Below are 22,801 nucleotides of genomic sequence, written 5' to 3'. Positions count from 1 at the left end.
GCTAAGAAAAATCTAGGACCTGAGTGAAACCTCATCATATGCTGCCAAATGCCCGGGAGAAAAGGAAGATCTGAACCTGGTGTCAAAAAATGTTGACACGAATGTTTGCACCAGCAGAAAGATTGTTCCATAATTGGGGGGGGGGGTTACCATTGAAAAGGTCCTCTTCCCTTGTTGCTGCTTTCCAGGCGCCCTTGGAGGAGGCAACTGGAGGGGAGCCTTAGATGATGAACATAAGATATGGGTAGCTTCATGCATTAATAAGAAACAAAACGCTCCTCCCTCTTACCAACTGGGTAGCAGAAACTTTACTTTATTCTTCTTTTGTTTTTAATGGAGAAAACTGCTTCTTACCAGGAAGACCTAATGGCCCCACATCTCCAGGAGGGCCTGGACGGGATATGCCTGGAAGTCCAAGCTCGCCTCTGTTGCCTTTTGGTCCAGGTTCTCCTATGCACCCCGGAGGACCTATTTCACTTGAACCTTTATAAGGGAATAATATCACAGCATGAAGCTTTATAAGAAAGAAAGATACAAAATAGAAATCCAAGCTGTGGGTCCTCCTTTCCAGGTAAGGCTATCCAACATTTTCCAACTCTTCTGGAAATTCATACGAAGGGACAACTTGTGCCTGCATCTCTCAGACAAGCCAATAATCATTCTCTCAGCCTAACCTGCCTCACAGGGTTGGGGCCAGGGGCCAGTGGGCCCCTGCTGCTGAAGTCCCTTCTCCCACCACACAGCTGACCAAAGCCCACCTGCCTGCTACACAACACCCTCAACCCTGCCTGCTGGCCACAGCTGCCACCAAAGCCCACCTGTTGGTTGCCTCTGGCTTGTTCAGTCATGCAAACCCAGCCAGGGTGGCTTGTTGCCATGGGTAACAGGCCACCCCGAACCCTAGAACAACTCATTCGCAAAACATGACAAGCCGCGCTGCCGAGGGTAATTCTGCTAATCATGTGGCTGGCATGGGCAGCGAGAGAAATAAGCCACTGTGGCTTATTTCCTCATCCACAATCATGCAAATTGGGATGGGGAGGACATGTATATGGCCCTGACCTCTTTGAAAAATGGGTGGGATGGAAATGTAATGCAGTTGTCAACAACATAGGTTTTCAAATGGTTTCCCCACAAGGTAATGTGCCCAAGTCATTTTTGCTACAAAAAATAAATAAATAAAAAATCCAAAGGATCCAAAGTGTCATCTGCATATACAGAGGAGGGGAGTGTTCCACTTCCCTCTCCTGGGCTCAGCCCCCCCGTGCCCTCCCAAAAGCCCCCCTGAAGTCAGTAGACCTTTCAAACCAACATCCCATGAGCTGCGAGAAACTGCTGCTGGACGGTATTATTAAAAATCTCCCATGCGTGCTTCGCATATGCACATAGGCATCCCTGAATTCCAGGCTCTGAGTTTGGTTGTATCAGCCATATCTGTTTGGAATTGCTTTGTAGGAATTATTCTGCTGCATAATTATTGCACTCAACAGAAATTTTAACACAATGAAAACTAGCCAGAACATTTTATTTATTTATTTGTTATTCGCTTTTTGGCCTGAATAGGGCCCTCAATAAAGTGTGTGTGTGTGTGTGTTGGTTAGTTCATTATGTTAGGATTTATTAATGACAGATGGAGCCAAATGTCACAGAGTTCTTAAATTTAAAGGGTTGGATCCAGTTTCAGGGGTATGAAAGTGGGCTGGCAGAAACAGGCTTCCCTCCCGCCACTGCCACCTCCCCTCAGAAGCTCCTCCAGCTGTCTAAAAACCCTACACAGAGAGTCGGGACCATGCTGAATGGGGTGAACTGTGCTGCAGGAGGAGTGGGGATCCCCACCTATCAGGTGGTGATGTCTTCCATGAGCAGAGCCTTGCTATGATTTTCAGTAACTCCCAACAACTAATGCCATCATTTCACATTCAATCTTAGCATTTTAAAAATTATAATTTTAATATAATCGTTCCCATTCTTTACCTGGAGGTCCCATCGAACCCTTTTGACCCTGTAGTCCATTTAGACCACTTAATCCAGGTGATCCTAAAAGGCCTTTGAAATATCACAGAAAAGAAAACAGTAGATGAAATGCTTGTTCTGCAAAAGCCAACAACCACTGCTCAAATAAATTTTATCAGCTAGTTCGCTGGCACATTTAATTGAATAATTTATATGTCAGCAGGTTTAGCCAATATGGTTGGTTCGGAAAAGTGAAGAATTTCTTCTAGAATTACTTCATTCCATCTTTTGGTTCATTAACAACAGATTTCCTGGCATGTTAATGGAGCAATTCTAATTTGTGCCAAATGATAGTGGGGAGTGGGAGACAGATTAGGAAAGTGCAAAAGTACCTTCCACTGGTGGAGAGGGACTCCACTGGTCAAGCAGTATATCTATGCTGGTGGCTACTCTATATGCCTGCAGAAAGCTCTGTGGGCATCGAGCAATTAATGGCAGTGTTCCCACCAGTGCCAAGGCCCCAAAGAAGCCTCTGAGAGGAGGGTGTTGGGGAATTTATTTTATTTTATTTTATTCAATTTATGACCCAGAGCTCTCAGGGCAACATACATAATAAAAGTGAAAATAAAACCAACGATAAAACCACATAATAAAACACATTAAAAAGTATTGCTTTTAAAGGCAGCAACAAAAATTCAAGCATTTAAAAGAGATAAATAAGTGTGTAGCTAAGAACATGGAGAACATGGTTTTAAAAGGCCACATTAAATATATTAAGAATAAAGCAAGCAGCGATATATATATATATTTCCTGGGAGAATAAAAAGGGTTTGGCCTGGCAAGTCAACAAAGGTGCGAGGCAGATCTCTCCAGTGAGGGCATTCCACAATTTGGAGGCCACTGTAGAAAAGGCCCCTTCATAAGTAGCAACCCGCTGTATGGGTGTAGTCGGAACAGAGCCTCAGATGATTATCTCAGGACACAGGCAAGGACATATAGGAAAGCTTATGGAATCCACCAGATTCAAACCCCCTGCCTTGTTCCCCTGACACATTTCACAATTGGGCCCCTATGCTACCCCAAAGCTGGCAAATTAAATTCCCTCCTAGTGGTTACATACAAGGAAGAACTTCTGGGGCGAATAGTGTAATAAAGGCCCCTCCCACCTCCCACCATGACCACAGCAAGCCAGTAGGGCTTTGGAAGTAGCCACCATCTCACTTCCCCAGCATAGGATTGCTTTCCCTGTGGGTGGGTTTGAGCCTTTAAAATATTCCTGCCATGTTTCCTATGTTATCTCCTTTTTGGCAGTCCCAGTGGAAAAGACTGTTTACAGGAGAACAGAGCTGTCTATAGCTTTTAGAAAAACGGGTAAGAAATACATCCTCATATTCAAAAATTTTGAGCTCTTAAGTTTAACATCTGAAAGTGAATGACTGAACACAGATCTCTCCCTGCTTGTTATATTCTTCCATCCAGCATGAGCCACAGGACCAGAGACACGACTATTCTTGACATCAAACGTTTCTGACATCTGAAATCTATTGTTTATTGTTTATATTTTATGGCAGTATTTTGGCAAAATGTAAAATGAAAGTTATTTTCATGTGCAGGATCTCACTCTGACTCCAGCATAGGTAAACATTAAGGGCTGTAGTCAATCTTTGGAATATTATTTGCTGTTTAAATCTTTCTTGATCCTTCAACTATGATTGATGGGTTCGTTTACTTTGCTTTCTAGGTAATTTCTAATGCTTTTGCCAACAATGCATAACAACGTTAACACTTGTAAATTTATATTTGGAGCATTTACAGTTCTATACTGCCAGATGTAAGCTAAATTGGCTGAACATTAAGAGAACTGTTATTGTTCCATTTTACAGCAGAATGCAGCAAGCCTTACTTAAATGGAAGGGACTTTTAAACGTCAGTGGTGATTCATAAGACTGGACCATTAATCACAACTATGGAGGCAGCAATTAATAATTGGATTGGGGGGGTTGTGGGGGGAGAGGAAATACCTAATAATAATAATAATAATAATAATAATAATAATAATAATACATGCATCTGAAAAACGTTTAAATAAGACCTCTATATGTGGAATTAAGAGGAACTACAATGATAAAGTTTATCTTTAAAAATAATGAATTCTTTAAAGAAAGATGCAATTCCTTTAGCAAATATGCTTGCAGTACTTAGGCAATAGTCTGTACTAATTCTCTGTAAACCTTTTGATTATTCACATGGGTTGTTGAAGACCTCGTAACTGATAGGCTTGGGGTATTTTAGCATCTATTCCAAAGCCCCCTTATAAGGAGCAGCTCAGGATTTCATGGCCTCCATGGTAACCATGGGTCTGTCTCAAAGTACATCTATCCTAACTCTCTTAGTTGGCCATACACTAGACTTGATGTTCTGTTCAGATCTGGATTGTATTTATCTGTGGGTTGGTTGTTTCATTGTTTCTGTTGTCATGGTCACATTGTTACCTAGTCAGGTTTGGGCTGTTAGTGACATCTCACCACAGGGGGACCCATTAAGCTGACCTAATCTCAAGGTCTTATGGATCCAAACAGATTCCAAATGTTTCGTGGGCATTTTCCTACATGTCTGCCAGTTCTGGTATAGCTTTGGTTGATCTCTAGAATAAGGAAATGACCCTGGCTATTGAGGGAACTGCTCCTAAAAGTCATCTCCCTATTCATAAAATTCAACCATCTCTTTGGTTTTTCAAGAAACTGAAAACAATGAAATGAAAAGGAAGATGACTACAGTGAAAATGGTAAAAGACGTAAGAAGAATCCGTGGTGGTGGTGATGATAGCAAAGAAACTTACCATTGTGTTTGTTTAATAACATCCAATAGAACTCTTCTGGATGGTGGAAGACCTTCCAGAACAGGAGCAGCATTTTTCTGTTGAGGACCACACTCCCTCAAAGGGTAATCAGCTATAGGCCTCATGCAAGCAGTGGGTGGGGTCAGAGCCAAAGTGGGGGAGAGGTACCCCCTTTTCCTCTGTCTCTTTTTGCCACCTCTTTTTTCTCTCACTTTCTCTTTCTGACACCCCCTTCTCTCTTCCTCTTCCTTCCTGTCCAGCAAGCTTTTAAAAGAGAGGCAGATCACTCATGCCAGAGATCTAAACTGATTGCCTGCAGAGGGCTTTTGAAATTTAGCCAAGAGCCACCTGTGTTCTATGATCTGACTAAGGCACGGAAATGGAAGAACCATTAGCGGCCCATTTTGCCAATAAAATCACTTGCCTCTATTTTGATTTGGTCTCCATTTTTGAAAAATAAAGATAAAAGAACTTGTGAACTGGCCAAAAAGCTTCAGCTACTGGATGGCACAGAAAGGTTAAAAAAAAAGAGAGAGAGATAAAAACAGAGGATGTTTTGGTGTCATCCAACCAAACTTTCACTGATACTTTTCAGTAGGGCTATGCACGGACCTCCCCCCGCTCCGCCCCACTCCCGATTTGCAAATTGCAGATCGGGCCTGCTCCACCCCGCCTTGATTCACCTAGTGTCCGCTCCGCTGTGGAGCTCCGGCTCCAAATCGGAGCTCCGCAGTGGTTGGGGGTGGCGCCAGGTAAGGCCCCCCTCTCCCTTACCTGCTTCCGTCCCAGCCCGTTGCCAGCTTCACTAGAGCCCACGGCTCAACCAGGAACTGTAGGCCCCATTTGCGGCCTACACTTCCGGGTTGAGCCGCGGGCTCTAGTGAAGCTGGCAATGGGCTGCGACGGACACAGGTAAGACCCCCCTTACCTGGCTCTGCCGCCGTTGCTGCACAGGCGGCGGCAGCAGGGCCAGGTAACCACCCCCTCCTTCCTCCCCCTTACCTGCGTCTGTCTGCAGCCCCGCGGCTGCTTCAACTGAGCCCGAGGACTCAAACAGGAAGACCAGGCCACAGCCTGGTCTTCCTGTTTGAGTCCTCAAGCTCTAGTGAAGCATCCACAGGGCCAAGTAAAACCCCTTACCTTTTTTGCAGAGCTCCGGATTGAGGAGAAGGATCCGCCTTCACCTCGATCCGCTGCTCCCCCGATCCTCTTCGCCTCCGCCTTAAGGGGAGGCGAAGCACCCCAATCCGCTTCTGCTTCTCCGGTTTGAGGAGAAGTGGAGCACAGCCCTACTTTTCAGATTGTTGACCCTAAGGACATGGACAGTTTTGTTGGAGAAGTGAGACAATTGTATGGATGACTGATCGTTGCCCATCTTGGCTACTTCAAGCAGCAAGATCAGGCATATCTAATGGATCTTCTAGGTAGTCAATGCCTTCCTTAGAGAGAGAGTGGTTCCACTTTCACAGGATGCTCAGATGGCAGTGACTGCTAAGAGTGCCTTTTATCAGCTTCTGCTGAAATTCCACTTCTGGTCGGAATTCAAGGTGCTGGTAATGACGTTTAAAGCCCTAAATGGCTTGGGACCTCAATACTTGAGAGAGCGCCTCTCCTTATATATGCCTGCCCGAGACTTGAGATCTGTTGGAGGAGCCCTTCTCCGCATCCCACCAGCACAACACATTCGCTATGAAGGGACAAGAGAGAGGGCTTTCTCTGTTGTGGCACCCCGAGTGTGGAATGCCCTCCCTTTGGAGGCCTGACTGGCGCCAATGCTGATTTTATTCTGGCGCCAAATGAAAACATGGCTTTTTAACAAAGCTTTTAATGGTTGAATTCACTAAGCTGGCACATTGTCTTAACTGTTTTAATAGTCTTACTGCTTTTAAATTATATATTGTTTTAACTTGGTTTATGGTTTAATTTGTTTTGAGCTGTTTATATTTACTATTTTATACTATATGCTTTTATCTGTATGCCGCCCTGAGATCTTATTGATATAGGGTGGGATATAAATGTTTTAAATAAAAATAAATAAATAATAATTATTTATAATAATAATAATAATAATAACAACAACATTTATATCCCACCCTATATCAACCTTACCTAGATAAGGTGGATTTGACTTTAGTCATCCATACTTCAATTACCTTCCAACAGTTATGTTACAATGCACTCTACATGAGTATCTGAAAGCTTTGATTGAACTCAAACTTCGAGGCTCCACTTCTGCAATGCACTCTACATAGGGCTACCTTTGTGCCTAGTCCAGAAACTTCAACTAGTTCAAAATATGGCAGCCAGGCTGGTCACCGGTAGACCTAAGGGTGACCGCATTACACCTGTATTAAAGTCTCTTCACTGGCTGCCAATTAGTTTCCGGGCGAAGTATAAAGTGTTGGTTATCACCTTTAAAGCCCTACATGGTTTGGGTCCAGGCTACCTGCGGGATCACCTTCTCCCGTACAATCCACCCCACACACTCAGGTCCTCTGGGAAGAATCTACTTCAGTCAGTCAAAGTTAGGCTGACAACTGTTACCCAGAGGCCTTCTCTTCTGCTGCTCCCAGACTGTGGGATGGTGTGCCGGAGGAGACTCATCAACTTAACAGTTTATTAGCATTCAAGAAAGCTATAAAGACTGGTCTCTTCCGACAGGCCTATCCAGTGGAAATTTAGGATGTTTTTAGAATGTTTTAACAATGTATATTATGTTTTAATTCAGTTTTATGTATTTTATATTTACTGTTGTTCCCCACCTCGATCAAATTGGAGAGACGGGTAGGTAATATTATATTATTATTATTATTATTATTATTATTATTATTATTATTATTATTAAATGTGTTGGTTGTATTTTACAATAGCCTTTAGAAATTGTTGTACTTGCATATTATAGATTCTAAAAATCAATGTCTACTTTAAGAAATATTTAATATGATGTTATGATTATGTTGTACTCTTACTTTTAGTACGAGAGCAGAAATTATTGTTGTTGTTGTTATTTATTAATTAGTTGCTGTTGTTGAGTAATCACACAGGAACTAAAGGGACTGTACCAAAATGGTTTGGGATTGTTGCCATGCACCCTGATCTGATAGATATGTGTATCTGAATAGTGACTGTGTGGTGCTGCATATAGTTACAACATATATTGTGCTGATGTAGTTACAACCGTATCTATATCTGGCATGTCAAATTCCCTGTTTCACTGTCAACTGTAATCACACAATAAAAAAGTACTATGAAATATTTGATACATAGGATTGTGCCATCATAACCGGTGACATTTTGGCTGAAATGCCTGTAGAATGCAATAGGTGTGTTCTATCCACATAATACTGTCTCTGTGGGCCAAATGTTCAGCTGGGCTTGTGCTATAGTCCTGATTATACTTGTATAACTTCAGATATACAAGTCTCAATGCTCCCTCACCGTAACATCTACATATAATATGTGTCATAGATTTTAAGATCTGGATCAACTCTATGCTCAATTCTGTTACTACCTATGTATCACTGGTGGCTGTTGCTGAGCCATGCTGCACTACCAACACCATGCCTTATGCAGCTCATGTACCACCTTGATGGTACAGTAATACTTGCATCCCATCCTACAGACTGCCTTGTCTGAGTACTATCATGCATAGTTCTGGGCTGAACAAAAGATAACATCTGCACGCACAGACTATCTGGCCTTCCTTCTTAGGATTGGTGTTTAGTCCACTGAGAGCTCAAAAATGTGGCTCCCAAAGAGATAAAGGCATACTCATAATATGATGAGCTATCTTATCAGAATAGAAATTTATGTCTTAAAATATATTTGTCATCTTTAAGTACATACCATTCATTCTCATATGTCGTAAAAGATCAAAATTTCATATTTACCTTTTCTACCTGGGCTGCCAGGTAACCCTGTTATACCTGGAGGTCCCAAAAGACCAGGATTACCTTGTTCACCTGGAGCTCCTGCTAAGCCTCCCACTCCCTGAGCACCTGCAGGTGGAAGAGGCACTTCTCATAATTAAACAGCATTTATTTATTTATTTATTTATTTATTTATTTATTTATTACATTTCTATACCGCCCAATAGCCGGAGCTCTTTACTATCCCCCCCTCTCTTAATATATTGTATATCTTTGTATAAATTTTATTTAGCATTACGTTGGAGGGGGGTATCTAGAAAGAACATAAAATTAGAATGCATTCAGACTGGACTGGATTTTGACCAACCATGGCAAACATCATTTTTCAAGTGCTAGCAGTGGCATGTCAAAGCTCAGTCCAGGTTGAATTCTGGGCATGCCTGCCTTGACATAGGCTGATTTGTTGGAAGCTAGCATAGACTGATTTCCCCCATCTTCCACATCTTAAGATGGTTCTAAGCCCTGCATGGCCTTCATATCTCTTCTGGTGTTATTATTCCATTTTTAATGGGACATCTTCCATTGTCATCCATTTTAATTGCCCATAATTGTTTGCTATGTTTAATATTAATCTAAAGTTCCTTTCTTTACTTCCGCCTCACCTGGGAAGCCTGGTGTTCCTGCATGTCCATGTAATCCTTTGGGCCCCTGTCTTCCTGGTTGCCCTTGAACACCTGGTGTACCTTGGTCTCCTGGTAATCCATCAAGTCCTTAAACAAACAAGCGTATTTTAGTGAAAAGATTTCCAGTGGTACATATTTCTAAAATGCCAAGTTCCACGCACACAGACAAGTTCATTGTTCAGCAAAAAATATTAGATTTTCACACACACATCAACATAGCGTTTCAAAAAGTATTCTTCCATGTGTGGGGTGGAGCCTTGGGAAAACAATCCTGTTTGCTCTGGAGGAAAGTGTTGCTGCTGCGGGGTAGCAGCGAGTTTTCTAGATGGAGGGAGGCATGTGGGCTTTCTGGTGGCGATTCGGCTCGCTGACACCCCCCCCTTGCCTGGCTTCCAGCAACCAAAGCGAAGCCACCTTCCTCTGGGTACACCCCCAGCATGACTCCAGAGTGAGGACACATCGTGGAATACCAACGTTGACCTTGCTCCAGCAGGAAAAGTTGGGTTAAGTCTCTGACTTTTCCGCTGTGTATCATCATCTCTTTGCCCCACAGTGGCAACGAATTGGCAGCTGTGTCATATAATCACCGCAGCTCTGATTTGGAGGCACTGTGGGGCAAAAATGACATTTAGACAGCCCCAGGTAAGCAGTGACAAAGTAACAGCAGAATAATGGAAAATCCACAACAGGAACAGTGCCAGGTTTGAAGGCCCTGCTCTCACGAGCCACTCTATTTGCCTAGCCTTTCTCAAGCTCACCAGGCAGCAGGGAAGGGCAGCGGTGTTGGGGACAAGTGGCCCTACTGAAAGAGCAGCAGCTCAAGTTGTACATTGCTCCTCAGCATCACCTGCACTGAGAAGGAAAGCTCTGTGATGGGCAGATGCAGCCACTGAAGCCCTCACAATGCTTCTAAGCCCTAATGTAGCATCACAGGCCCTTTCTACACCATCCGTTTTTTTGAGGGATCATCCCTGGATCATTCCTGTGCATCCAGATGAGGCACAGAGGATCCTGGGAGTAGGGAGGGATGATCCCTCCATTTCCCCAGGATAACTGAGACCTCAGTTATCCTGGTTTTACCTGTGGCCCTGGGACGATCCCAAGGACTGCAGGTGATGTGGGCATCCATCCCAGCTTCTTCCCTCTTCCCCACGGGTAGTGGGAGTCATCAGAAGGAAGGAGCCAGGACAGGGGGAGTCCAGGGCGAGTGCGCTCCAGCTCTTTCTGTTTTTTAAAAAATGGCAGGTGCAATGGGCGCGACACCCATGATGTTGCATGGCCCATGTGGACGGAGGGCGATGATCCCAGAAGCAGGTAAGTCTGGGACCACCCCCTCTCCCTCCCTCTACACTTGTAGGTGTAGAAAGGGCCACAGATGGACACTGGAGGGGATACAAAGGCATTAGTAAATAGAAGCATTTAATTGTTCGCCATTCTGTTGTTCACTATGAAATCCAAAGCTAGACAAAATATGGAAAGGGAGCCTTTCTGAATAACAGTAACAATATTATTCATGTGTTGCTGGGGTTTCTAGGAAATCTATTAAGCTATAATTACATGAAAGAGTATTGCTGGTTCTCCCTTTTACTTCTCCCCATGTGACTGTAGGCAGTCCAAATGTTATGTGGAAGTAAACCTAGGTTTGCCACCAAGTGTACACACAGCAGGAAGCTGCAGCCAAATATTCATATAACATTTAGCAAATATGCTTGAGTTATAAGTGCGTGCATGTGTATGATGTGTGCAGTCACCCTGCAGATGTCAGAGGTGCCTTTTTTCTTTTCTTACAAATGAAGACATTCTGTTTAAAGCAGGTTGGAGGACAGTATAAACATTTTTGTTCTTGCTGCTAGCATAGCCCCTAGAACCATTTCGCACCCCAGAGATGTTTGTCACTGATATTTGCCATCATGAACACTAAAGTATGATGCAAGATACATGCTATGAACCCAAGGGCATGTATCCAACAGGCATTGCTGTGCATTTACAGACACATATTGCCTGTTCATGTTTCATGGTGTTCACCAAGAGACATGCAATGTACACAGGCCATATGTTTCTGTAGCATAAAGTATGAATCAGCTTTCATTCATCACTTCAAGCAGCTCAGCTGCTATCGGGAGCTGCCCCTTTACAGTATACAACTGCTTTGTTGGAACCGCACTCGCTGCCTTTTTGGTACTGGGCCAGGTTCAAGTTTTTGGTATTAGTGTACAAAGCCCTAAACAACTTGGGACCAGGATGCCTGAGAGAGCACCTTCTCCCTTACCAACCTGCCCTGTCACTGAGATCATCAGAGGACATGTTCCTGGTGGCTCCACATGGACCTATGGCCCGACTGGAGTTCACTAGGAGAAGAGTGTGGTGGCCCCCTTTCTTTGGAACTCCCTGCCTCTGGAGGTCAAGCAGGTGCCAACACTGTATTGCTTCTGGCACCTCCTGAAAACTGTTTTTTACAGGAAGCATTCCTTAACTGACAGCCACAGTTTTTATTGGCATTCTTCTTTTAAAAAGTATATTTTTAACACAGTGCTTTTATTGTTTTACTTTTTATGTTCACCACTCCAGAATCTGTTTTAAATATGGAGCAGTATACAAATTTTGTAAATAAAACCCGAGAGTTTATTAGCCATAGATATCTGAAACCTGCTTTTTTTAAAAAATGAGCAAGATAGGCATGTTATTTAACTGACACAACTTTGTTGCCAAATAACCAAAAGTTTCATCACCTGGCAATCCTAGATCTCCAGAAGGACCTTTCTTACCAGGCTGGCCATGATGAATGGCTGGGTCACCTCTGCTGCCTGCAAACATTAAAGGTGGAGATAGCTTTTGTGAACAAGACGCGCCCCCTGCCTAAGAACTAAGCAAGCAGAAACCTTTCTCTTTCCTTATTGGCTTTGTCCACACTTGTTCTGCTTCTGCAAAACATTGCAGGCTTCTAATTTTTGTAACAGCTTCACTGGCTATAATCCTGAAGCCGTTTGACATACATTAGGTCCTTTGAAAGACACTTTCAGAAGAATAAGTCTCTGACTGTCTACAGCCAAAAGAATATTAAAACTTGAAAACAACTACTGATGTTTGTTGAAAGGCATAATCAGTAATCAGAAAGAAATCAAGCAAGTGAGCTGTTTGCCACTCCTTTGAACACAGTTAACACATTTGGATTTAGTTATTTAATGTTGCCATGGCATACTCTCCTACATAGATTCAATTTTTTCTTATTAATCTAACAAAAATCTGTCTTAATCCCAAAGGTTTTCAATAACACATCTTGATGTTAGTTTCATAATATTCTCCCAAATTATGGAACATATAAAATTGGTTTTCTGATCATATATTTATTTTTTCTATGCAAGCACACATATCCAAAAAATTAATAATTTTCATGCATTTGTTAGATGTATTGCCCTTATATCATTACCTTTAGATCCTTTTGTGCCATCAAGTCCCTGACTTCCTGGAATACCTGATGATCCCTGGGGACCCTGATTATTTTATTAAAAGAAAATGTGCAACCATTATTATACATAACATTTATGTATAATCCTTCTCCATTGTGGTCCATACCATGTGGAATGATCTCCCCATTGAGATCAGGCAGACTTTTAAACCCTACCTGGGCACCTTGCTGTCCTTGAAAACCAATTATTCCTCTCAGTCCTGGAGGCCCTGGGAGGCCTGGTAGCCCTTGAAAACCAGCCTGTCCTGCATCACCTGGTTCACCCTTTTGTGTTCCTGGAAGGGCACTTCTTCCAGGCAATCCTGGGACTCCTCTGAATCCAGGGCTGCCTTTATCACCTGCAATTATTTCAATGGCTTGTTATACAATGTTTAACAGCTGTACCTAGAAAACATAGCAAAGGACTGCATCCTTCCCCAAAACAAAACAAAACACATGTCAGGAAAACTACAAAAGCTGAAATTAAAAGGAAACTTCTAGGATATTATACAGCAAAACTATTGTATCATGATATGAAATGACAGTTTTAAAAAATGTAGTCCTTAGACACTTAAAATGTTGAAGTGTTTTGTTGTTTTCCTTCTTAAACTTACATACAGGATTTGGGATTTTTGTTGAAGTGGACTCATACTAAAGTCATATGAAAGTGGTGTTAACAGTTCAGTAGCTAATGTCAATTAAACTTCATAACACTTTCTATACTGAGCTCTGTCAGGTTCTGTCCTGCAGCACCACCTGGTGGCTGCAGTGCATCTTGCTGGCTGCAGAGTAGGTGCAGGACCCAGGCCCATATCAGCAGCACTCCCAGATGGGCTGATGCAAACCAGCTGGGAGCAGGCTATATAAGAACGGCATTTCCACTCCAGGCTTTGCCACAGCAGCATGGTCTCCTGTTCCTTCTGTAACCTGTTCCTGCAATTCCAGACCTTGCTTTGCCTGACCACGCCTTCTGCCCTATTATTATTATTTATTTATATAACACCATCAATGTATGTGGTGCTGTACAGAGTAAAACAGTAAATAGCGAGACCCTGCCGCATAGGCTTACATTCTAATAAAACTAGGATAAAACAATAAGGAGGGGAAGAGAAAGCAAACAGGCACAGGGTAGGGTAAACAGGCACTGGGTAGGGTAAAACTAACAGTATAAAGTCAGAACAAAATCAAGTTTTAAAAGCTTTAGGAAAAAGAAAAGTTTTTAGCTGAGCTTTAAAAGCTGCGGTTGAACGTGTAGTTCTCAAATGTTCTGGAAGAGCCCTGCTTGAACTCTGTTTGCCTTTGGACTCTGAACCCTGCTTGCTTCTGGACCTGCCTGGACTCTGTTACCGGTTCCACCGCCATCCATCCTGGCCCCGGCGTTCCTGCGCTGAGGCCTTGCCGCCCACGCCCTGTACCTTGACAAGCTCATTGAATATGAATGATAAGAGATGTACCTAATCTCCTTTACTGTATCATATGTGATGGACATACATAAATTTCATATTATAAAGAAAGTAAATAATTAACAGTGATTAATAATTGACTGATCAACTCATTTCTAATTAACTAAAATTAAACTCTGGCTTAGGTTGTTGCTCCTTTTAATTTCAGCAAACTTGGATCAGTGAAGCGATTTCAAAAACACAACTTATTACTGCTTTCCAAAAATTAGACAGTATATGGAAAATTCTGTGCAGAGTCTGAACTTAAGGTTACGATTATTGGCTCCTGTGTAACTTAGAAAGCAAGCTGTTTGCTTACCTTGTGTTCCTGGTAAGCCATCTTCACCAGGAAGGCCTGGCTCCCCATTTTGTCCTTTCTGTACCAACACAGTAGCACAGCCATCCTCTCCTTGAGGTCCTGTTTCACCTAAAAGTAGAGTATATCAAATGTAGGTAGATTCGCTCATAACATAGCTTCAAACCCATCCACTGCAGCCTTTGGGATCCTGACTTTAGGGTGACTATATGAAAAGGAGAACAGGGCTTCTGTATCTTTAGGGCAAGGCTCCTGCAGTTTTAACTGTTGTGGTGAAGAGGGAATTTCACCAGGTGCTGTACACATACAAATGACACCTGCTGAAATTCCTTTTTCTATACAGCTGCTAAAGATACAGGAGCCCTGTCCACCTTTCCATATGGTCACCCTAACTATTGCTTAACTCTTCATGGCTCTGAACAGGTACCATATTTTAGAGAGGTGTTTTAGATATTTGTTCAACTCTTTTAATTTTTTTTAATTCATTTCTTCTTTTTGCTTGGCACTCTGAAAAGAAGCACTGAGCAAAGTGGGTGCATCAGGAGCTGCCATCCTTATAACTCCCAAAATTACTTTGGGCCTCAGTGTACTAGAGCTGTGATCTAAAGATGGCTATCCACAGGGCCAGCCCAACCTTTAGGCAGAATGAGGCAGCCATCTCAGGCAGCAAATGCAGGCAGTTCCTTGCACCCTTTTCCCCAAGCCCTTCCCCGACTGTTCTCCGTTGCCTGATCATTCTCATCCTCCCAAGCCAGCAGCCAGCAGCAGCTATGCTTGCTTGTGCCTAACCGGCCTAGCTGTCTGTCTTACCTAGCTGCCTAGGATTCAGAAAGGTCCCTGACTAAGCCAGCAGGCAAAGAAGTAACCAGCCCAGGCCATGCACTCCAGGAGGCATCACACACACTCATGTGTTGTTCCGCTGTTTCACTGCAGCATTTGTTTGAGATGGCCGCAAGCAGGTGGGCAGGCAGCAAAAGAGCAAATAGGGATAAATGTTAGAGGACCGAGCTGGGTGCGCCAGCTGGCATACTTTGCATTGTTTAAGCTAGCCTGTTGCTTTTAGATGTGATGGAGGATTCTGTCCCATTGCCAGTGTTGAAGTAAGATTCAGCTACCAGTCTGGCCAGCTTCTGAATATAGGACAAGGGACAATATCTTGTCTTTTGCATTAGGCAGCAAAATATCTTGGGCAGGCTTTGGCTATCTGGGCATTAGTGGGGGAAACTGCAACACATATCTCATAGAACAGAGGAGCTGAATAAGATGGGTCAGCCAGAAAAGCAGGTGGCATCCATCATGTCCCTAAGCATGATCTGCCTTTTGCTTGATCAAGGCCAATCATCAGGCCAGTTCGACCAACCTCTAAATGGCCAGGCAGATGTGACCATTTGTAATGTGTGGTATATGATTGGAGGCATCAAAAAGGATACATGTTCATGCACCGGACTAGATTTCAAGAGAGGTTTTGAACTATATGAGAATTTAAGACTCAGACAGTAGAAAGGGTAAGTATACCAAACAAATTATTGCATGCTGGAAAAAAAAGTTGCAAAAGGAATAGCTAATGAACTTTGGCTTGGAGAGAATTCACACTACATGCCAACTAAAACAGTTCAGAAGGCAGTTACTCATAAGTACAGGGATGACTCTACATACCTTTGGATCCCATAAACCCACGTTCTCCAGGAGGACCACGCTGCCCTGTTTGTCCTTCTTCACCTTTCACACCGGGAGCTCCCATTTCTCCTTCATTTCCGGGGAGTCCTTGGAAACCTTGCATGCCTTGGGATCCTTTGCTTCCTTTAAATAAATATTAGATTACATTGCAATTGAATACTGATGGACTGAATTGCTGGATTTATATCACAAAAGAGAGCTTAGAAAGAACCTTGAACTCCATTTTTAGCTGTGAGAGCAGAGAAAAGTTTGAAATTGGAGTCTCTAAACTTTCAAACTGAGAAGAGGCTGCCCATAGCTTCTATAAGAGACAATCAGTTGTATTGCTTTATTTCCAAAAGATCTAGGCTGGGACAAAAAGATGTTCAGAGAATCCCTATTAAGGAAATATGTTAAAGACTAGGACCCTTTCCTCCTGGCAATAGGGGACCTCTGAGTTGAAAGTTATATGCCGAGGAAAAATAAATGTCTATTCTGAGTGTGCCCTTCTTGTATCTGGACTGTGAGCAGGGCAGCCATTTACGAATTGCCAAGAGAGGAAATGCATCAACCAAAGAAAGATGAAAGCGATACCAATTTGCTTAAAATTTGCATATACTAAATTATATGTAGAGATGCATATAGCTCAGTGGCAGAGCATGTGCTTTGCATGCAGAAGGTCCTAGATTCAATTCCCAGTGTCTTCAGGTAGGGCTATGAAAGAAACCTGCCTGCAATCTTGAAAGAGCTGCTACTAGTCAGTGTTGACAGTACTGACCTAGATGGACCAATGGTCTGACCCAGTATAAGGCAGCTTCTCATTGAAACTTATAAATAATGATTAGAATTTAAATAGATACACAATATATCTCACCATACTGTGGAAGGTTGTGACCAGGTGACCTATGTACCTGCCTGTTTAATCTGCTGTTCAGGTTCTAATTATAGTTGAGCTACAACTCTTATGTTTATTTTTAAGCTTGAATTGGGCAGGTCACTTCTTCAAACAGAGGATGGCTCTCCATAAAAGAGGACACATGGCAATGCTAATTGTGAGTGCAGGTCCTGAGTGGCCTCCCTCCTGGCTTTTTAAAGCCAAAGAAATATGAAAACAGATCATTAGAATTGAACTGAAGTGTTATATCTGTAATACAGACAGTGTTGATTAGAGAATCTGTACCTTTTTGTCCTGGAAGGCCTGGTAATCCATTTTCCCCTGTAAGACCTGGATTTCCTCTTAAACCTGGAAGCCCCGATGGCCCCTGTGTTCCAGGAACTCCTGGCATGCCTTTCATACCAGCTGGACCTGGTGCACCCATATCTCCTTGTGGACCTTTGATGCCCTGTAAACCTGAGGGACAAAAGTGCACCAAACAGTGGCACCCAAAATCTTTCAGAAGTCCATGGCAACTAGTTTGTTTCCCAAAAGTCTTTCTATTTGCAATCCTGCATTCATAACGCCTAGATACACCAGGTTTGAGGGAGGAGAGCAGATAAGATGGGCAAAGCCAGACTGGCTGAGGGCAAGTTTTAAAAAAAAGTTTAAAATGTATTGTATGTACTCTTTGGGGCTACCCCACCTCATGATGCTCCCCACTATATATGCAGAGAGGAATATATAACATGCCAGATGCCACTGCTATTTTAACCAATTCACTTCTGCATACTACGCCAGTGCAAAGAGGCCCCTTTATTCCTTTCAAATATAACTGTGATATCCCATTTTATATCTTGGCTTGCTGCTTGTTGTGCAGCAACAAGCACCTCCCCACATGGATAAGTTTGTAGTTATGATGCGCTTACCTCTCAAGCCGGGTGGCCCAAAAGAGCCCAGAGGTCCCGGTAGCCCCTGTAAACCTTTGTCACAAGGTAGTCCAGGTAAGCCAGGATATCCTATGACCCCTAAGTCACCTTTTCTACCTCTAAGACCTTTCACTCCTGGGAATCCCGGTGTGCCAGGCTGTCCTGCAGGGGGATTACATTGTAAGGCAACAAATTAAAAACCAAAAAAACCCACCACCACCCTTACCAGAAAGGTTTAAGACAGATCCTCACCACAGTGCCTCTAGCAATGTTCCATGGTACCCACATATTTTCCAGACCCTTCTGCTGCATCCCCCATAATTTGATCAAAGAAACAGCTGTCACAATATATTGCAAGATTTCATGGCAGTGAGCAAGATCTCGCAGAGAGAGACCAGAGAGAGAGAAAAGCAGGCAGACAGAGAGCAAGACAGGAAGAGCATACACACACATACACAATACAGAAATTGCGGGGGGGGGGGGGGCTCCCACAATTTTGTGACTACCTATAGCCCCCACAGCAGCCATTTTGTGGTGGCACTCGTGTTACTTCACAGGCCTGGAGAAACTCTATCTCTTATTCACCACATAAATTCACATTATATTCTCCTTTTCTTTTCTTAGCTTAGAACGACATTTTCACTCCCCGCTGCTCCAACATGACAATATGAACAAATGCATCACAGGATGGCTTCTCATTCTGGCTTGGCCCTATTCTTTGTACTGCATCTGCCACCCCCAGGAATCCTCATATGGTAATAGCAGTGCTAGCAGCATGCCAAAATATACTGCAGAACATCTGCATCAATGCACCTATAGCTCGCGGAGAGATTTGCATAAAGCAAGTCTGGTATAGAGCTTCTGAGGCTGTAATAATGGCCCATGTACCTCGCCTGTAATTTGAGAAATGTCCCATCATTTAAATAAGTAAATAAATGTTGACACAACATGATATATGTTTCATCCAGTACATATTTAGAAATAATGGATTTAATACATTTAAAGATAAATTTGTGTAAGTGGATGTGCAACCACTTTCAGGAAAGTGCACCATCAGATACCGCTAGTGCAAATGTACTCTGCTAATGTGCAAGTACTTGCACAACTGAAAGATTCAGCAGAGCTCTACTGTCACTGTTTGAGTTTCTGGAGTTTATTCATTTTATATTTTATCCTGTCTTTCCCCCTCCCAGATTCCATAATTGGAAGATCCAAAGGAGCTTATAGTCAACCAAATATCAATAACAAATCTAAAAACTACAAGATGGAGATGCATAAAAGTGCCCCATACCTTGAAGCCCAGCAAAACCTGGGTCACCTCTTAGGCCTGGTGAACCTGGCAATCCTGGAAGACCTCTATTGCCTGGGATTCCTGGAAGGCCATAACTGTTGTCACCTGGAACACCTTTGGGACCTTCAAGACCAGGAAGACCTGGCAAGCCTGGATTGCCATCCAGCCTTGAACCACTTTCACCTTTTTCACCTGGATCACCAGTCTCACCTCTAAAACCTAAAAACAGTGAAAAGTAGATAGCAGGATCAAGCTTCCTGGTGGAGCCGTGGGCTCAATTGAAGACGCCGACAGACCGCGGACGGAGGCAGGTAAGGGAGAGGAGGGCGGGGAGGGGGGTTACCGGGCCCTGCCGCTGTCGCCGCATGGGCGACAGCGACAGCGGCAAGGCCCGGTAAACCTCATTTACCTTTCCGGCGGAGCTCCAGATCGAAGCGAAGGATCCGCCTTCACCTCGATCTTCTTCGCCACGCTCCGCCAGCCCCCCAATCCTCTTCGCCTCCGCCTTAAGGGCAGGCGAAGCCCCCCGCTCCGCTCCTGCTTCTCCGGTCCGATTAGAAGCGGAGCACATCCCTAGTTTGCACTGATGTTGCATGGTTTGTACAAACTACAGAGGGAAAGGAATAACAGTTCAGGGTAAGATAGACTGGGGCTAGATCTACACTACTGCTTTAAAGTAGTATTGAAGTGCACTGATAACTGTTGGAGCACAGGGCACATTCCATATACTGCTTTCATGGTGTGTGTGTTTCCTGCTTTTTATTCCACATTCGTAATGATTTGACACAAGGTGTAGATCAGGCCTGGTTCTTGTATTACTGTTTCTACATTCCCATATTTAATAAATTAAATACTTGCCCTCTTTTCACTTACCTTCTGGACCAGGGCTGCCAGATATTCCTGGTCTGCCTTGCTGGCCTTTGGGGCCATCAAAACCACTGGGACCAGGTCGCCCAGATTGTCCTCGTAAACCTTTTGGACCTGAATATAGAGAAAGAATACAGACTTATACATTATTTAGTATTGACTGGTTTTAAATCTTCTGTGGAACAAATAAAAATCTGGCAGGGTCTATTTTGAAAATAAAAGGGTGGCCTTAAAAAAAACATTTCAGGCTAATTCAATTTATCTTTGTGGCTAATTTCCTCTGCCAGCTGCCTTGTCATACATGCACCTTGTCTGGATTTTGTGGGGAGTAGATTCAGTACCCCCACAACCTGTATATGGCCTTAGCTAGACCTAAGGTTTATCCTGGGATCATCCCAGGGTCATCCCTGCCTGCTCCAGGGATCCCGTGTGTGTCATTTACATGAACAGGGATGACCTCGGGACGATCCCGGGATAAACCTTAGGTCTAGCTAAGGCCTATCTCTGCCATTCTTCTTTTATTTGAATGACCATGGGTAGGGTGACCATATGAAAAGAAGGACAGGGCTCCTGTATCTTTAATATAGTCGTATTGAAAAGGGGATTTCAACAGCTGTCTTTTGTATGCATGCAGCACCTAGTGAAATTCCCTCTTCATCACAACAGTTAAAGCTGCTAAAGTATAGTTACAGTGACCAGATACAAAAGAGGGCAGGGCTTTCTGCAGCTTTAACTGTTCTGATGAAGAGGGAATTTCACCTGGTGCTACATGCATATAAATGACACTTGCTGAAATTCCTTTTTCAATACAACGGTTAAAGATACAGGAGCCCTCCCCTCCTTTTCATATGGTCTTCTGAACCATGGGTCAGTCTGAAACAAGTCTCATTTAATATCAAGAAATTACAAAGATTAGATGGCCTTGATAATTTGAGATGTTAAAGCTGCATTTGTCTCTTGCTATGATATTTACAATTTGCAAATTTCTCCAAAAAGATCCATTCAAGCCCCCCAAAGTAATGAATGGAATGATTTTCTACTTACTATACAATAGTCTTTTTTTTTACTTTAATCCAGGAGAAGTTAAATAATCAGAATTATTTTATTTTAAAAGTTAGGAGACTCCAAGTTAGGCATGAAGAGTTATTTGGCTCCAATTCCCATCAGCCCAAGTCAGCATTGCCAATGCAACAACATCTAAAAGACCACTGATTCCCTGTCCCTGTCCTAAAGTAGCTGCAATGGAAGTTCAGAAGTACATTTTCTTAATATACTGTATGGACGCTGTCCAAAAGCAGCAATATTTGTAATGGATCTAACAGCTCAATACTACTATTACTTTGTTCTATACCAAGGATTTGACCAAATTATATAGAGAGACAGATTTGAGCTCACTTTTTGCAGGGAAAAGTATAGCACTGATTCACTGAATTTTGTAGCACTAAATTTTGCTACAACCTCAAGTGAAGCAATAGTGAATACGTTCTTATTATACGGCTAAAAAAGCACCAAAAGCAAAATGTTTCTGAGTTTCTGGTTTAAAAACAAAATCTGTTTTTTGTTGTTTTAAATACCACAGGATTTTATCTCCACTAATCTCCACTAACCGCCCAGAGAGCTTTGGCTGTGGGGCGGTATATAAATGTAATAAATAAATAAATAATATAACCTTATGGGATGAAAGTGCTACATTTTAATTTTCACTATCAGTGCAAAAGCCATTTCCCCTTTGTATAGAATATCAGGGTCTAGCTTAGCTTTTCATTTTTGGCTAACATTGAGAATAGACTTTGTTTTGCTGTTCTGATACAGAGAGTTCTTACCACACACATTATTTTTGTAAGTTTTAATTACAGTGGTCTGCTTAATTTCTGTATAATTTGAAGACTGACAACTGCTTCTGAGGAAGGAATAACACTTTATTTCACTTTCATAGTTTTACCTGCTACACCTTTTAAACCAGGTGCACCTGGATTCCCAGCATATGCTGTTGCATATGGAGGAGTGTTACCTAGAACCAAAAAAGAAATTAATAGCTAATATTTATGTAAGTCTCAACTCCCAACCTCCTAAACAACTGAAAATTAACTGAAGTTCTATTGTCTGGTTGAAAATTACTTGTAAATGTCCAGTTCCTTCTAATCATGTCAACAACAATATTTGTTTTTCTTGTAATTGTTCCAGAGGACAAAAATAAGACTGCAAACCTAGGCACACATATTTGGGAATATGTCCCACTGAACATAGTGACACTTCTGAGTAAACATGTATGTCACGTATCAATATTTTATTCTCATTAGGGCACTGCAACGAATACAATGGCTCAATACACTATCCAAATGAAACCTATGTTTCATTAAGTTTTCTATTTTCAGTGTTACTGACATTACCTTTTTGACCCTTTGGTCCTGTTGGTCCTCTTATACCGGAGTTTCCTGGATCTCCAGGTAGACCCTGGACACCTTGTGGGCCCTGAATTCCAAAACCTGGAGGTCCCATGGGCCCTCTTGAGCCAGGAAGTCCGGGTGGGCCAGGAAATCCTTTATCCCCTAGTATAGCTGTTCCATCATCACCCTGTCAATAATTAATACAAATATACAACCATATATGTGAGCTGAACAACAATTAAGCAGTGCT

At 42.7% G+C, this 22,801-nt stretch overlaps 1 protein-coding gene across 1 annotated transcript in view; it reads right to left on the bottom strand.

Annotated features, from left to right (window-relative positions):
• Window positions 1-22,801, bottom strand: part of COL4A4 (collagen type IV alpha 4 chain) — an 80,222-nt gene that overhangs the window by 13,994 nt on the left and 43,427 nt on the right. The window contains exons 25-39 of the mRNA XM_063132195.1: window positions 22,555-22,738; window positions 22,107-22,175; window positions 20,171-20,278; window positions 19,298-19,516; window positions 18,007-18,168; window positions 17,384-17,554; window positions 16,204-16,347; window positions 14,551-14,658; window positions 12,967-13,148; window positions 12,772-12,835; window positions 12,074-12,148; window positions 9,324-9,431; window positions 8,683-8,790; window positions 1,975-2,046; window positions 355-483 (exon numbers count right to left, since the gene is read on the bottom strand). Coding sequence (XP_062988265.1) covers window positions 355-483; window positions 1,975-2,046; window positions 8,683-8,790; window positions 9,324-9,431; window positions 12,074-12,148; window positions 12,772-12,835; window positions 12,967-13,148; window positions 14,551-14,658; window positions 16,204-16,347; window positions 17,384-17,554; window positions 18,007-18,168; window positions 19,298-19,516; window positions 20,171-20,278; window positions 22,107-22,175; window positions 22,555-22,738 — 1,903 coding nt within the window. The remainder of the gene's footprint in view (window positions 1-354; window positions 484-1,974; window positions 2,047-8,682; window positions 8,791-9,323; window positions 9,432-12,073; window positions 12,149-12,771; window positions 12,836-12,966; window positions 13,149-14,550; window positions 14,659-16,203; window positions 16,348-17,383; window positions 17,555-18,006; window positions 18,169-19,297; window positions 19,517-20,170; window positions 20,279-22,106; window positions 22,176-22,554; window positions 22,739-22,801) is intronic.

This window comes from Elgaria multicarinata, chromosome 8 (assembly GCF_023053635.1).
Source record: "Elgaria multicarinata webbii isolate HBS135686 ecotype San Diego chromosome 8, rElgMul1.1.pri, whole genome shotgun sequence".
In the NCBI taxonomy this organism is placed as follows: Eukaryota; Metazoa; Chordata; class Lepidosauria; order Squamata; family Anguidae; genus Elgaria; species Elgaria multicarinata.
This window is presented reverse-complemented; position numbering and strand designations above follow the sequence as displayed.